Below are 15,468 nucleotides of genomic sequence, written 5' to 3'. Positions count from 1 at the left end.
TTTTTTTTCTAAAATATTATATGGTTTTATATGAGGTGTCATAGACTTGGCAAATTCATTTTTCATAAGTTTGTATGCACAAACATCTGTTGTGGGCGTTCTTGGCAGGTTTTACGAGGCTTTTTTAAATAGTGTTCATATCGATATCGGAATTATATCGTATCAACCGAAATTAAGAAATATATCGTGATATAAATTTTGGCCATATCGTCCAGCCCTAGCTGGTAACTAATGCATTTACATAAAATCAAAAAGATTTCATTGCCACAGGCAGAATGTGGATCAGTACGTGTGCTTGCTGTCACACTTCACTAATGAATCCCATTTATATTGCCCGACAAGTAGAACAGGTTTAGTATTCGGAGAATAGCAGGCTGTATCAGGTTTCTATATGCTGCTATTAGTAAATATGAACCTGTAAAGTCAGACATGACAGGATGATACCAAACCAGTGTAATTTTTGTATTATTTATGTGCTATTTTATTTTAATGAATAGTTTTTATTTTTATATTTTCAGTTTTCATTTTAATTTTAGCCTAAGTTTAAGTAATTTTGTTATTTTTATTAGTTATTGTTTTTTATATATAGGCCTATTTCTATGTAGCATTTGTTTATTTTTATTGCAGTTGTAGTCATTGTAGCATTTCAACTAAAACTTAAAAATGTTGCCTTGGCAGCTAACTGAAAGTTAAAAATAGTCAATTTTTCATCAAATATTTATATATTTTTTTATTTTAGCTTTATTTCAATGATCAAGTTTTGGTTAATAACAACACCGCAACAAAAAAGCTGGATGTTGGCCATTTCTCTGAGACACAGCCCTGCACACCAGATGCTTCCAGATTTTTTCCTGATTCTCGCATAACTATGCAAATAAAGTTTAAAAGGAAGAAGTTGGTCTAGTTACATGCTGGATTTAATGTTAAATAGATCCAGATACTAAACATGAATATCTCTTGAATCAGAGCGAATACACCAGGCCCAGGCTGCAGCTGCCAAAGCCAAGAAAGCTCTGCAGCAGAAGCCCAAACCAGCACCCAAACCTGTAAGTTCTTCCACACTCATCCATAATATTGTCTTTTCACACTAATTTGAAATGTAAAGTGTCACTGTTGGTCCATGCTGGTTTGCATCAGCTGTTGCATATTTTTATGTTTGTGTGTAATGTAGAAGGCAGGTGGTAAGGAGCCAGGAAGTAAGAACGGTGCTGCAGAGGCTGCTCAGAGCTCAGGGAGTGAAGGAGTAGCCATTGCAGCTGCCAGTTTGTCTCAACCTCCCTCCACCCCCACACCAAGCACACATGGAACCCCTAAATCACCCCTCCCTTCCACAGCAGCTACTCCAACCAAAGTAGGCGCCCCAGAACCCGTCAAAACCACTTCAAGGTCAGTGGCTGATAAACAACTAAGAAAGAATTTCCCTTAGGAGCGAATCTGGCAAATCCAATTCCTTTATAGTTAGCTCAACCAAAAATGAAAATCTTGTCATTGTTTTTTTCACCTTTGTCTTTTTTTTCAAAACGCATATGACTGACTGACGTCTGTGGAACACTGAGGAAATTCAAAATTAGAAAATTCCAAAGAATGTTTATGCTACTGAAATGCTTAGTCTTTCCTTTTCTTTTCTGTTGAAGTCATGCAGGTTTGAAACAACATGAGGGTGAAGTAATGACACAGTTTCATTTTTGGTTGAACTGTTTCTTTAATGTGTATCTCACCGAGACAAATTCAGCCGACATTTTGGTAAAGTGACGCACCTTAACAATGCAACACAAAGCTGAAATTCAGCTGTATCGTTACTCACATGCTCCATTCTTTATTATTTGATTTTATTTATCATAATGTCATTTATCTTTTTTTACCCACAGTGTCCTGCTGATGTCTCCTCCTTCCATGCCTCAGTTAGGAACGTTGCTATCTGCTAGTCAGCCTGGCCCACAGGTTTCCCAGCAGGCCTCTCTGCAGCCTGCAACTCGGGTTGTGGCACACTCTGCTGCCACCGGTTCTCTACCTCAGGTGCGAGTGGTCACTGCTCAGCCCGGTCTTCAGACGTCCTCTGCAGGCCAGGCGGCCACATTAGTGCATCAGAGCCCTCACCACATCCGGGTGCCAGTCACTGTGGCCCATGGAAAGAGCATCACGCAGGTGCACTACAGCATCTCAGATTACAATAACGTTTGTTCATTCAGTGTAGTATAAACAGATGACGTGTCCAATTCTATCCTGTCAAGTACCTGTATTAGATTCTTGTTTGTCTTTGAGCAGGCGGTGGTGACTCTACCACTAAGAGGCCAGTCTGCAGGAAGTCCCATTCAGGTGCAGGCTTCACGGGGTCAGGCCAGTCTTACTGTTTCAGGTCTTGCCTCTGCGGTCACAGTAACCAAACCTCAGACGAGCTCCTCTGCCAGCCCGGCACACAACCCAACATCACCTGCAGTACTGCAGGGTGTCAGCAGCCAGAATATTATCAAACAGGTACAAATTGCTTTAGACTCTGTTTACACCAGGAATAAACAGTGGATGCATGATATATGGGAACCATACTGGTTATTGGACAATATTAGATATCAGATGTTGGATATCTACATCAGACATGCCTGTTTTTGCATTTAGATTACCTTTGCTGTCATCTTACGCTTACTTAACTCTCCTATTGCATTAAAAAACTGTATACACTTTTCGCGTTCCCAGGTCAGTTTTGACCTGGTAAAATATGAGCTTACAAAGCTTAAAAAGTCACTTAATATTTAAGTTAACTTAATATTTTTAAACTAAAACCATATTGTATCTGATCAATAACTCCTCATTAATTACTGAATGTGCAGAAAATGTCAAAGTTTTGAATGTTACCATGTTTTGCTATGTTTTTACTACATTTAACCCCTTTATATTAATTAAAAGTTGAAAAAAATCTTTGAAATGTTAAGTTTTTCAAGAACTACAGCAAAACAGAATTTTTTTTTCAGTATTTGTAATAAATGTTATTTCAATGTATTTTTCTATGAAATGTATAAGAACGTATAAACTGATCATTGCCAGTATTCACTTCTTTGGAATGAATGGAATTTAAATCAATTAGTCATTAAAAGCACTAATAATTTCAAATGCAAAATAAATATCAATTTCTCACAGTGCTGATGCCTAAATTCACTTGTAGCATTTAAAATTATTGTTTTTAGTATCAAAATATTTTAATATCAGCCATTTACATTTAACATTTGAAAAATTAAGGAATTTAGTTTCCAGGATTGATGGCTTAAATATTAGGTTAAAAACAACAACAACAATGTAGGTTTGCATATCCAAAATCAAAATTGGGTTTAGGTGCAGGACAAAATAAAAGCAATAAATGAAGAAATTGGGATTATGTCTGATAAAGGCCTGACTTGTCGAAACGTTGCACTGTTGTTTAAATAAACTTTCTGGAGCTGTAATTTCAGTTTGCATACATATCTACTAGTAACAATTTTGTACCCATATTAATATTAAATTGCTCTTATTTTATTATGGAAAAATGCCTATCTTTGTCATTGAATGCATTTTCCCTGAATATATATATACATGAAAATAATTATTGACTTATCTTTATTGGCCAGAATGTATCTATACATCTCTAATTAAAACACAGTATGATAAACGGAGGATATTATCCATTCAATTTCCATATTAAATCTCACTCACTTTTGTTTCAACCAGGTTGCAATCACTGGTCAGTTAGGTGTAAAGACCCAGAGTGGGGCAGGGATCCCTCTCACTGCCACTAACCTCCGAATTCAGGGGAAGGATGTGCTCCGCTTGCCCCCCTCCTCAATTACGACCGATGCCAAAGGTCAGACGGTACTTCGCATCACCCCGGACATGATGGCCACCCTCACTAAATCTCAAATGGCCACTGTCAAACTCACTCCAGACATGCTGAGCAGCGCTACAAGCTCAGGCAGCAAGAGCATCTCTGCTACACTACATGTGTCTCCACCACAGCCCTCACCTCCTGCCTCGAGCACCGCTGCATCTGCGACAGCTGAGAACCTGGCTGCCAAAGCACCGGCCACCCTAGTCAAGGTTCACCCGGAGCTGAAATCCGCCTGTGACACTGCCATCCGCCTCATGCCCGCCTTGGCCATCACTATGGCTGACCCCAAGACCCGCACATTCTCCACTGTCACCTCATCTGACTCTAAAGCAGGCACCACTATTCGAATAGTGCCAAACCTTGGTGTGATCCCTCAGAAAACATGTCAGACTGTCTCAATCAGCACAACCACCGCAAGTACAAAGCCTGTCACAGTATCATCAGGGGCGGCCACTGTGACCATAGCCACCAGTGGAGTGGGAGGGGCCAAAGGCGTGACGCTGGGCCCTGCAGGCACAGGCTCTACACTTTCACTGGGTACTGCTGCGGCCACGGTCAGACAGGTGCCGGTCAGTGCTACTGTAGTAGCCACACAAGCTGTAAGTTTATCTTTTAGTATATGATTCATTAACACCTTTCAAAATAAGGTAGTTTGAAAAGCACTTTTTTTATAAGAAAAAAATTATTTTTAGTACTCTACAGTTCAAAAGGTTGGGGTTGGTGAGATTTTTTATGTTTTTAAAGCAAGTATCCTATGCTCACCAAGGCTGCATTTGTTTGATTTTAAATACAGTAATAACAGTAATATTATGAATTCTTATTGGAATTTCAAAAAACAGTTTTCTATGTTAATATACTTTTAAAATATAATTTATTTCTGTGATGGCAAAGCTGAATTTCAGTGTCTGTTTTCATAGAATGCAGTGTGGTTGAAAAGTCTGAAACCACTAGTAAAAAGTATATAATATTACTTTTTTTTCTTTTCGTTTATTTAAAACAAAATTAGAATTAAACAGTCATTTTTTATTTTGAATGATATTATGAGCATTTTTATTGTTTAATTGTTTAGACATTTAATTAAAAATAAACTAAATCTGTACAATTTATTTTGACCAAGATTGCATTTAGTTCAGAAATTTATTTTTGCATTTAGATCAAAAATGCACTTAAAAACTAACATTCTGAAATATTATTTTAATTTTCAATAAATCTTCTCTATGTTAATATATTTTAAAATGTAATTTATATGATGGCAAAGCAGAATTTGCAGCAGCCATTACTGCAGTCTTCAGTGTCACATGATCCTTCAGAAATCATTCTAATATGCTGAGTTGCTGCTCAAAAATATTTTTGATCATCAATGTTGAAAACAGTTATTTTTTTTAGAAACTATAAAACCTTTTTTTCCCGTATTCTTTGATGAATAGAAAGTTCAAAAGAACATAATTTGTTAATACATTTGTAATTTATTTGAATTTGTTTATTCTAAAAGGCAGCTGTAGCGAATCAGCTCATGGGGAAATATGAATAATTAATCATAACTAGTTATAATTAATTATAAATATTTAGATCCGCTGTAGATATTTACTTGACCTCTCAGGGTCAACTGTCTGTCAATTCTAAGAACGTTAATTTCCTGGTTAAGGGAAATTACTTTCTTACTGTACAATTCTACACAGAGCTTGTAGCATAAATCTGCATGATTAAGGGACTCCAGTTATGAGCAAACAATGAACAACGTCAAGTGTGATACAAAACTTTATTAACTACATAAACACTTAAACTAGTCTAACATACTACATAAACACTTAAACTGGTCTAACATACAAATACACACTTAAACTGGTCTAACATACACATAAACACACACACACACACACACATACAGTTGGTATAGGAAAGGGTTAAAGCTTAACCAGTAAAGAGGAAATAAGGAATGAAGTTATGGAACCATTTGCATATTCAGCAGATCTACACCTGAGGGAAACGTCATCTACTTGGCACCCAGTATGTTTATTGGGTGAGGGGTCTGTGAACGTTTGTTAATCTAATGAATAATTGATTTGTTAAATCAAATGAAAAATGGTGTGTCTGATTGGTCCAGACGCTACACAGCATTGCATGTATGTATCCTTTGTAGAAAATGCAATCCCATAACAAGCTTAGTTAAAAAATTCAAAATATGTTGATTATAAATAGAATTAATTCATTTGAATAGTATTAATGTAAACTATTAAATCTAATAAAAGTCACAAATACATACTGCTTATTTTTGTAGTACATCATTCACTTAGCAAAATGGAAAGTAATATTTGCTACTGTTTTTGTTCTTTTGTTGCTGCCTATAAATAGAGTGGGGTTTAATTTCAGTTAGGATGCTGCCTATCAATGTAGACTTTGGAGCAGAGCCACTGTTTGTTGTGCATAACTTCCTGTTACAATGATGACTGAAATTATAATCTTTGCTCTTTTCAGGGGAAACTTCCCACAAGGATCACGGTGCCTCTATCTGTCCTCAGCCAACCCTTGAAAAATAAGAGTGTGGTCACTACTCCCATACTTAAAGGGAACATAAGCACCAAGTGAGCATTCTGTTTCATCATCTAATAGTAAACAAACAGCAATCTTAAATTGCAGACTTTTTTTTATTTATGTTCCCTGTCAGCTGAAATGGCAAATATGTCTTCTGTTTTTAGTATCAGCAATCTGGGGAGGAACATTATCCTAACTACCATGCCGGCAGGCACCAAGTTGATTGCTGGGAACAAGCCTGTCAGCTTTGTGACTGCTCAACAGCTGCAGCAGCTCCAGCAGCAGGGACAGGCCACACAGGTTGACTCAGCTTACTTCTAAACAAACTAAAACTGGTCTTACAAGCCATACATGTGAGTTAACCGAATATGTTTCTCTGCCCCAGGTTCGAATCCAGACGGTACCGGCTCAACAGCCCCAGCGCACAGCCGCCAGCTCTCCGAAATCCACAGTGTCGACGGTGGTGGTCTCTACTGCACCCTCGCCAAAGACAAACCCAGACCCTCGATGAGAAGTACAGTAGTTAAAAGGCCATAGCTCTAGCCATTTCTCTTCAGATTAAGATAAAACATCATAAAAATAAGCATAGTCCTCAAAATAAAAAGTCTACTTTCCCATGAAGCTTGTGTATGGGCAAAGCAGTGTCAGATTCTAAGTGCTGGTCTTGTCCTGATGCAGCATTTCTGTAACTTTGTTCCCAGCATTTCAGTTATATGTTGAAAAAGGAAGTTTGATTTGAATGCTGATATATTGTAAGGGAAGTAAGGTATCAATCTAAGATCTTAGTTAAAGTGAATGGTTTTTCCACTAGAAGCTGTTGGCATGTACACAGAGGCAAGTTTGTTTATTTGTGCTTTTTATATCATGTGTTCCTCTAGAGAAATGTAATTTAACAAGTACTGTTTGTTTGTGTTATGATAAATAAATGATTGTGCTAAACAGATCAAATAAAATCAACTGTTACGTTAACTCAACCGAACCGAATCTAAGGCTTAACCCTGCATTTAAATTATGTATATGTAAAACTACAAATTTGCCTGTTTTGGGCCACTTCGTTTACATGATGTGGTCAGTAAAATGAATCAAACTGACAAACAATTACATGCTTGTATAATCATTTACATTTCATTATAAAACATTTGAATGCATTATTATGCAACTATTACAGGTATTTAGGAGTGAGTATCATTCAAACGTGTTTTATATCCTGAAAGAATATCATGATCTATTCTTTACCTCTAGTTTGGCAAATCTCAGGGTCTTTCCAGGTGCTTCTGACACCTGTGACAACCACATTATTTACAAGTCCATTTGGATGTGATATTTTCAGCATGAGCACTTTTGAGAATCTTTTGCAGAGAAATGATGCAAACATAAACTCATATAGTCCTATTAGAAAGACAGCTTGCTAGAAGAGAAAAGGGCAAAAAGCTTTGCATTCAGTCTTGGCAGTCATCACAGGCTCTCACTACTCTTCATCTGATTCCTGGAGCAAAGCCTTCTGGGAGCTAGAATCCGAGGCGGCGCACTTTCTGAGGCCCATCTCCATGTCACCGAGCTTCCTTCCTTCACACCATTTTGAAGACCTGGAAAGATCATGGGCACAATGTAAGCACAATGAAATAGTGGAAACTTTTTGATTCGTCCAAAACGGTGTCCACCCACCAAAAAACTCCACAGTAGCAGATGCCCACAACCAGCAGAGCCACAGCATAATGCCAGCAGAAGCACATGGTGATGAACATGATGTTATCATGACTGTCTAGAGCCCACTCTTCTCCATTTAGAGGATACAGCACAAACCCGATCTGAAACAGCAACGTATCTCCATATTGAAATGACGTAATTTCTCATTTTAAACCAGATTTTTCTACACCCGATGTTGTCTTTACCTGATAAAACCATGTGCCTTGTAGGATGGCCAAACTGCACCTAAGAAGTTCCAGCACTGTGTTATCTCGCTTAAACACCTCCATCATTGTGCTGGCGGCTCCACCAAACACCGCAAACAGAAGCAGAAAGTGAATGTGCTGGTCCAGAGGAGAACGATTGTGGACATGAAAATAGAAAAGGAACCCTGGAAGGGAGAAGCGATGACATTTCAGGAAGCTCAATGGCGGGATATCACTGCATATTCACTTCATTAATGGCTCATTTTGCTTGATACCTTCCACAAAGAGAGCCAAAGAAAGGGAGAGACGGTCAAGACCAACTGGCACGTGGTGAGAAGACATGCTGAGAACATCTGCAATGCCAGAGACACCGAAGAACAAGTACATGGTGCTGTGCTGCCAGTTCATCAGCTTCACCCAGCCGTCCTGATACAGATGTGCATGAGGGCCATCAGGCACAAACTGCTCTGCCATGATTCCTGGAGACAGATTTCAGTGTATTTTTAAAGAAGCAGATTAAAATGATTTATTAATAAAATTTGAAACATAGGGGAAATGTATGTATACATTTAAGTATATGTTCATTTTATTAGTACAGTGTCATCCTCATTCTTTTACTATTATATAGGAAATTGGATAGGAAACCAGGGTAAAGAATTGTGTGTGATTTGCAGCTCACCAACAAATGCAAAAAAGATCTTCAGAGCTCCTTCGATTAAATCTATGCGGTTGAGTACAGTGTGCATTTGTCTGTCTCTGTTCCCATGTTGCCTCTCTTTTTTCCTCTGTATCTGTCGGAACGGGTACTTTATTGACCACCACAGGCCAAACAGCAGGAAGAATGTACCAGGTAATGCATGTCCCTTGAAGTTGGCCATTCTACCCCTGGAAAAAAACAATGGTTGCTATTTAAAAAAATTTATAAAATGTCAAAAATGTAAATATTTCAATGTCAACTACAACAAAGTACATAAAAATAGCCTCCAGCAACTAGAATGTTGTTTAAAGCTGGCTTTCATAGGACCTGGACATCAATCATTGTCATGCAAACCAAAGTTCAGTATTGATAAGCCTTTATTACTTAAAGCTATTACAACAGGCAGTTCTCTGATAATCTTTAAATATGTAGATATTAAAAATGTTATTGATAGGAATGTATACTTATGGTGCTCATATCAGAGAAAATATTAAGAGTGCATAAAACGCTTGGACTAGTCTTAAAAAGTTGGTCATCTACTTTTCAAAGTCAGTTATAAAAAGGGAGAATGGTCTAATTTGAATCCAAAAAGTAAGTCTGGTTATCTCTTGGCTAGCTACTAGTTGGTCAAACTATTAAGACCCAATCAAATGTGAGTTATTAAGTCTTAACATAGCTGCTATGTTTATGCAACTGGCCCCTGGTTACCTGTTGGGATCCATATCAGCTATAAATAATTTGTCTTACTTACAAAGCTCTTTCTAATAAAGATAAGACATAGATATTCCTATAATCCACTTTTATAGTGGATTTTATAATAATTTTTTATAAAAAAAATATATATATTTATATATTTTATAGCAAAGCTCTTTCTAATAAAGATAAGACATAGATATTCCTATAATCCACTTTTATAGTGGATTTTATAATAATTTTTTATAAAAAAAATATATATATTTATAAATATATTTTATAGTGGATCCACTTTTATAGCACCAGAAACCCCACACCTTTAAACACGAAGCATCTAAGGGAGTTCTCGTCTCTGTCACATTTAGTTTGACGGTTCATGTAATCTTCTGCCAGTGAGGTTGGAAATCAAGTTTTTCCCGGTAGGTAAGATAGCACTTTTATTTACTCGCGCGCGTGTGGGAGAGTTTATTGTTTTGCAAATAAATCAAGTCGACTATTGTCTCAGCGCAGTAGTTTAGCAGAATTCTCCAAGGAGCCCATTAACCATAGTAACTACCAGAGGTGGGACCAAGTCATTGTTTTGCAAGTCACAAGTATCGAGTCTTTGCATTCAATTCTCGAGTCAAGTCCCGAGTCAAGACAGGCAAGTCCCAAGTCAAGTCCCGAGGCAAGACAGGCAAGTCCAAGTCGAGTTGCAAGTCCTCCACTTTTAGCTTTAGGTCTTAAACAAGTCATTAGAGCTCTTTGCCCAAATTAGTGTCTCAGTATTAATTACCATATCAAATTCAAACAGGTCTCAGAGAGGTGTTTATTACAAATAAAAAAAAAAAAATTAAAGCACATCGAGCGGGATGCCCGGGATGCGTATCCGTCACTCTTGGTGCACCTCGGTGTCGAACAAACAGAAGACGTGAGGAATATTTAACAGAAGCGGTCACAGTGATGATGAGGCGAGCACCAGTGATCGCGGCAGCACCTCTGGTTCTCATGCCCGCTCCGTGTGTCTGCTGGGCGGCGAGCAAACGGACAGGGCAGCGCTTTTCACGAGCGGAGATCGCTAGACGAATCATGTAATTTTTTTTATTTTTTTTATCTCGGCTCTTTTGTCGTAAGTTATGTTATTACTCCATTAATGTATACTAGCCTATAAATCCAGCGCTCCCTGAACGCAGTCTCTGGCTTATTGCCAGTCAAGCGCAAACACGCTGCAGGGACGCGTCTATAACGACTTTGATCTGATCATAAAGTCTTTCCGAGTCACAGGGCTCAAGTCCAAGTCAAGTCTCGAGTCATTGCTGTCAAAGTCTAAGTCGAGTCTCAAGTCTTCTTTAATTAGCTTATGTCGAGTCGCAAGTCATCAAATTTGGGACTCGAGTCCGAGTCAAGTCTCGAGTCATGTGACTCGAGTCCACACCCCTGGTAACTACAGTATTGGATAAAATATAACTACAATAGTTATTGTTACTGAAATTAAACATGCGGTAGCCACTTTCATTAAAAAAAACCTGTAATTAAAGAAAATGAATGACAGATCTTTGAATATCTCTTGCTTGTTTGAAAGAGACGTGATTTATGATAATTTTACAGTAGTAACAATAATTCTAATTACTGGTATTTTGGCGAAAACTGTCCTAGCCTACTAAATGCAATTAATGTACAGATTTAATATCAGAAAAATCACCCAAGTTAAGTGATTGTTCGAGCTCGAGACTGTGCGGTATTAGTATTAATAATAGGCTAGTCCATAAAATAAATTAATAATCTCTAGTACGAATTTCCATAATTTAATTGTATAGGCTACCAAAAGATGACCATATGGAGTTGAAGGTGTAATCTTGTTTGTTTACTCTACCTTAACTCTGGCCTGTGTTGTCACGGCGGGGCGCCCAGTGCTCCTGTGTGGGTCTTGTGATGGGAATATCCTAGTTACCTGAGCGCACCTGCTCACCTGCCTATAAAACCCCGCCCCTCTTGTGCTTGACTGACAGAACGAGCAACTTAGAAAAGATGACCCCGCCCACCTGCTCCTGGGTTAGTGACAACTTTTCTACTTTTTTCTATATGCAGCTGCTTTGTTATTTTAAAATTTTGTTTCATATTGTTCTATAGGCAGCATTTACAGCATTTGTTAACACAAAAAAATGGTAAAAAATCTGTTAGGTATGCAGGTATTGATGAATTTGTACATTTGTAATGGATGTTAATATATAAACCATTCACGGAAGCTGATACACAAGGACATACAACAAACAAACCTTAAGCAGAATGAACTTTGCTCTCTCTTGTTTTATTGCTGTTATGTAGGCTGAGCAACCTCACCAAACATTCATAGCAGCTGTAAGGATGAATAGAGATTAACAAACATTTTAAAACTGTAGCGCCACCGTGAGGAAAAATAATATATTAATGAAGGCTAAATTATTATCTAAACGATGACCTGGATGAATGAAAATTCCAAAACACAAAGAAACCTGTTCTTGTAGCCTAAAACATATTGGGACATGTAGAGATTATTCACATTTATTGACATTTAAGTGACATTTATGAAATCAACGAAACATTTGGCTTAATGGGATAGTTCACCCCAAAATCTAAATTCTGTCGTTAATTACTCACCCTCGTGTCGTTCCAAACCAGTAATGACCTTCGCTCATCTTCGGAATACAAATTAAGATATTTTTGATGAAATCCGAGAGCTTCAGGCCAGGCCCTCCATAGAGAGCAATGCAACTGAAATGTTCCCAGACCCAGAAGCGTATAGGGCATCGTTAAAATAGTCCATTATAACATCAGAGACATTTTGTTTTTTACATTCTCTATATGCAGGGTCAGAAAGCTCTCAAATTTCATCAAAAATATCTTAATTTGTTTTCCTAAGATGAGTGAAGGTCTTACGGGTTTTTGATCGACATGTGGGTGAGTAATTAACCTAATGACAGAATTGTAATTTTTGGGTGAACTATCCCTTTAAGGTCTAAGGGATATCTTGAAAATAATACAATAAACCTTGTAACCTATAAATAGCATCTACAAAATTGTACAGAATATCTTTTTCTCTCTGAAGGGATTTTCTGAGGATGGTGCGGGGGTCACCAGGGGGTCCTCTTTTGCATGCGACTCACAGTAAGCCATCAGCTCAGCTGCTGCTTTAGATACCTGTGCAAAGAGATACATACCATAAATGTGCCTTTCTGTGTATTTTCTTTTCCTCTTGAATAATTTTAAATAATTTTGTGATCGAGTATGTTAATGAATAAATCTAACAAATTATTTAGCATAAAAATGCGTCTTACCATCATCCTGTCAATATTAACCTCCAATTTCAGTTGTTCCACTGTTTTTCGCGCATCTGCAATCTTGGCCATGTTATTAGACATACTGCTCTCTTGTAGACACCAAATTAACCCTGCAGGAATACAGCAAAACAAACCCCAGGAGAGTCCAGCTAAATGCATCTGGTAGATAACAACTCACCTCCAGTTCTACAGATGTCTGATGTTTTAGTTCCCTAAGAAGACAATGCTATTGGCTCCTCTAGGCTATTAAAGACATCTCTGTTGCAGAGTTGCAGTAATTGTTTTGCTGGGTCTCAGCTGGTTGTGCTTTGGATTAGGCTCAGTGGGAGAGAGGAGTGCAGAAATCCTCTAGAGACCACAAATAATCTGCTCACTTATTAATATAAAGTCATATAATATGCTTCACACTTTAACATTAAAGTGACAATTTCACAAAATTCACACAGTTTACTTTTAGCTCAGAAGCTGAACAATATGTTGTCTGAGATGTTCTATTGAAATGAATGGTTTATGCATTTTTCGAAAAGTTTTTAGGGGATTTAACTTTTTTCTTCATAAATTTAGCACACAGAACGTTTCTGTTACTAGGAATATATTTTCATATGGAAATCAAAGCACCACCAAAATTTGAATTATGCAGTTGCAAAGCAATGCAATATAATGTGGCATAACTGTTTGTCATATTATATTACAGTTACTGTATATTACATTATATTACAAAACAAAACTTTATCTATATTTAACACAGCATGCTGCTTATATACCTTAATGACTTACCACAGTTGATCCAGATTTATCCGTGATGCTGGCAGAAGAAAAGTCTTGTTATCGTAGATTGTTTGTTGTACACATTACGACCTGAAGGACTGAATGAAGAGATAGTAAGGAGTGGAGGGATGGGAAAGGCTGCCGCCTCTCATAATTAGCTTTTATTCCTCCCCCATACTGGGCTGAAGAGGCAAGTCACGGGCATCATAGGGTGTGACCTTCAGCTGAATATCTCAGTCATGCATAATAGCGTATGAGTGATACCTGCCACCACAATGAGCTGCACTGAGCTATTATGTCTATAAAATTGCTGTTTCAACAGATATAGACAAAACATTAATAAATTATTGAACTGAAGAAGATCAGATAATTAGTACAAGACGGTTATAATAAAAGAGAATAATTTTTATTCTTTGTTGAGTACCGTATATAAAAGCCTGGGGTCTGGGCTAAATTTACACCAAATGATGATTTTCATGCCCTCCTCCAACAAATGTTTGCTACCTGTCAAGACAGAAGGCTATTAATCCTGCATGTGATTACTTGCAGTATTGTTTCTCTTTATTTATTTTTTGATCTTTTATTATTTGTGAAAAATAAATATTTGCACTCTAGATTAACATGTCCCTCTTGATACGAATCCCACCCAGAGGATGTGACACCGGGAGAGAAACTGATGCTGTGGTTAAGTGTTTCAGTTCTCATCATTAATACCTGGGGAAGGATTGCCTGTTGAGCTCACTGCAGGTGGCTCAAAGCTCTTCTCCAGGGCTTTAATGTCAACTGGCTCATTAGCAGCTGTTCTCAGACATGATTTATTGGTCTACATGTTAGTGCAGATGTGAAAAATGTAGCTAAATCCAGCACTGAATTAGGTACTGAAAATTCACTACAACAATCGGCTTTGGCATTTAAATATTTCATCATGGCACTGGTGGATCACTGTGAGGGAGTGAGGGAGGAAAAAGAAGAGAAAAGAAAAGAAAAGAAAATACTCTTCCAGTCCAAAAAAGACACTTTTACGTAGTAATTTCCTGATCCTCTTTGGCTCAGTGCCATATTGTAAAGCTACTTAGTATATTTGGATAAGCATTTAAGGACTCGCCTCTGCTGGTTGTAGTAAAATGTTTGCACACGTTATTTCTGAGTAAGATGCATTTCAAAAATCTGAATATCCTTAAAACATCAATCTACTTGAGAAGAAAAACAGCTAAATCTGTTGTTTTCAGAGAACAAATATATTTTTTATTTAACATATTTACAGTGCCTTGCGAAAGTATTCATACCCCATTCATTTTTTCACATTTTATGTTGCTGCCTTATGTTAAACTGCTTTAAATTACTTTTTTTCCACATCAATCTACACTCCATACACCATACTGACAAAGCAAAAACAGAATTGTCACAACTTCATATTTATTTAAAAAAAAAAATAAAGAACTGAAATAAGTACATTGCATAAGTATTCATACCCTTAACTAAATATTTAGCTGAAGCAACTTTACAGTCTCAAGTCTTTTTTGTTTGATGCGACAAGCTTTTTTCATCATCATTTGGCAATTATCTGCCGTTCTTCTCCTCACCTCTTCACCTCTCAAGCTCTGTCAGGTTGGATGGGAGCAAATGCACATTTTCAAGTTTCTCCAGAATTATTTGATTGGGTTCAAGCTCAGGCTCTGCCTGGGCCACTCAAGGACATTCACAGAGTTGTCTATAAGCCACTCTTGCTGTGTGCTT

The 15,468-nt window shown here is 37.5% G+C and overlaps 3 protein-coding genes across 5 annotated transcripts in view; 1 reads left to right on the top strand and 2 right to left on the bottom strand.

Moving 5' to 3' along the window:
- The window catches only part of LOC107756114 (nuclear factor related to kappa-B-binding protein-like), a 27,358-nt gene extending 20,381 nt beyond the window's left edge, over nt 1-6,977 (top strand). For all 3 annotated transcript variants that reach the window (XM_016573118.1, XM_016573116.1, XM_016573117.1), the window contains exons 19-26: nt 967-1,046; nt 1,172-1,386; nt 1,869-2,145; nt 2,266-2,475; nt 3,697-4,452; nt 6,329-6,435; nt 6,550-6,685; nt 6,771-6,977. In XM_016573118.1, coding sequence (XP_016428604.1) covers nt 967-1,046; nt 1,172-1,386; nt 1,869-2,145; nt 2,266-2,475; nt 3,697-4,452; nt 6,329-6,435; nt 6,550-6,685; nt 6,771-6,896 — 1,907 coding nt within the window. In that variant the 3' untranslated portion in view covers nt 6,897-6,977. The remainder of the gene's footprint in view (nt 1-966; nt 1,047-1,171; nt 1,387-1,868; nt 2,146-2,265; nt 2,476-3,696; nt 4,453-6,328; nt 6,436-6,549; nt 6,686-6,770) is intronic.
- A 77-nt stretch (nt 6,978-7,054) lies between these two features.
- Nucleotides 7,055-11,597, bottom strand: tmem45b (transmembrane protein 45B). Its single transcript, XM_016573121.1, has 6 exons — nt 11,520-11,597; nt 8,957-9,162; nt 8,553-8,756; nt 8,278-8,462; nt 8,051-8,193; nt 7,055-7,971 (listed from the first exon to the last, which is right to left on the bottom strand). Exons 2-6 carry the CDS (start codon nt 9,153-9,155, stop codon nt 7,854-7,856), a joined length of 849 nt encoding a protein of 282 aa, XP_016428607.1. The 5' UTR covers nt 9,156-9,162; nt 11,520-11,597; the 3' UTR covers nt 7,055-7,853.
- A 1,097-nt stretch (nt 11,598-12,694) lies between these two features.
- On the bottom strand, nt 12,695-13,793 carry gng8 (guanine nucleotide binding protein (G protein), gamma 8). Its single transcript, XM_016573122.1, has 3 exons — nt 13,741-13,793; nt 12,961-13,073; nt 12,695-12,823 (listed from the first exon to the last, which is right to left on the bottom strand). The coding sequence occupies exons 2-3, from the start codon at nt 13,042-13,044 to the stop codon at nt 12,695-12,697; spliced, it is 213 nt and encodes a 70-aa protein (XP_016428608.1). The 5' UTR covers nt 13,045-13,073; nt 13,741-13,793.
- Nucleotides 13,794-15,468: the final 1,675 nt, after the last annotated feature.

Source organism: Sinocyclocheilus rhinocerous, unplaced genomic scaffold (genome assembly GCF_001515625.1).
Source record: "Sinocyclocheilus rhinocerous isolate Xijiao unplaced genomic scaffold, SAMN03320098_v1.1 scaffold682, whole genome shotgun sequence".
NCBI classification, from domain to species: Eukaryota; Metazoa; Chordata; class Actinopteri; order Cypriniformes; family Cyprinidae; genus Sinocyclocheilus; species Sinocyclocheilus rhinocerous.
This window is presented reverse-complemented; position numbering and strand designations above follow the sequence as displayed.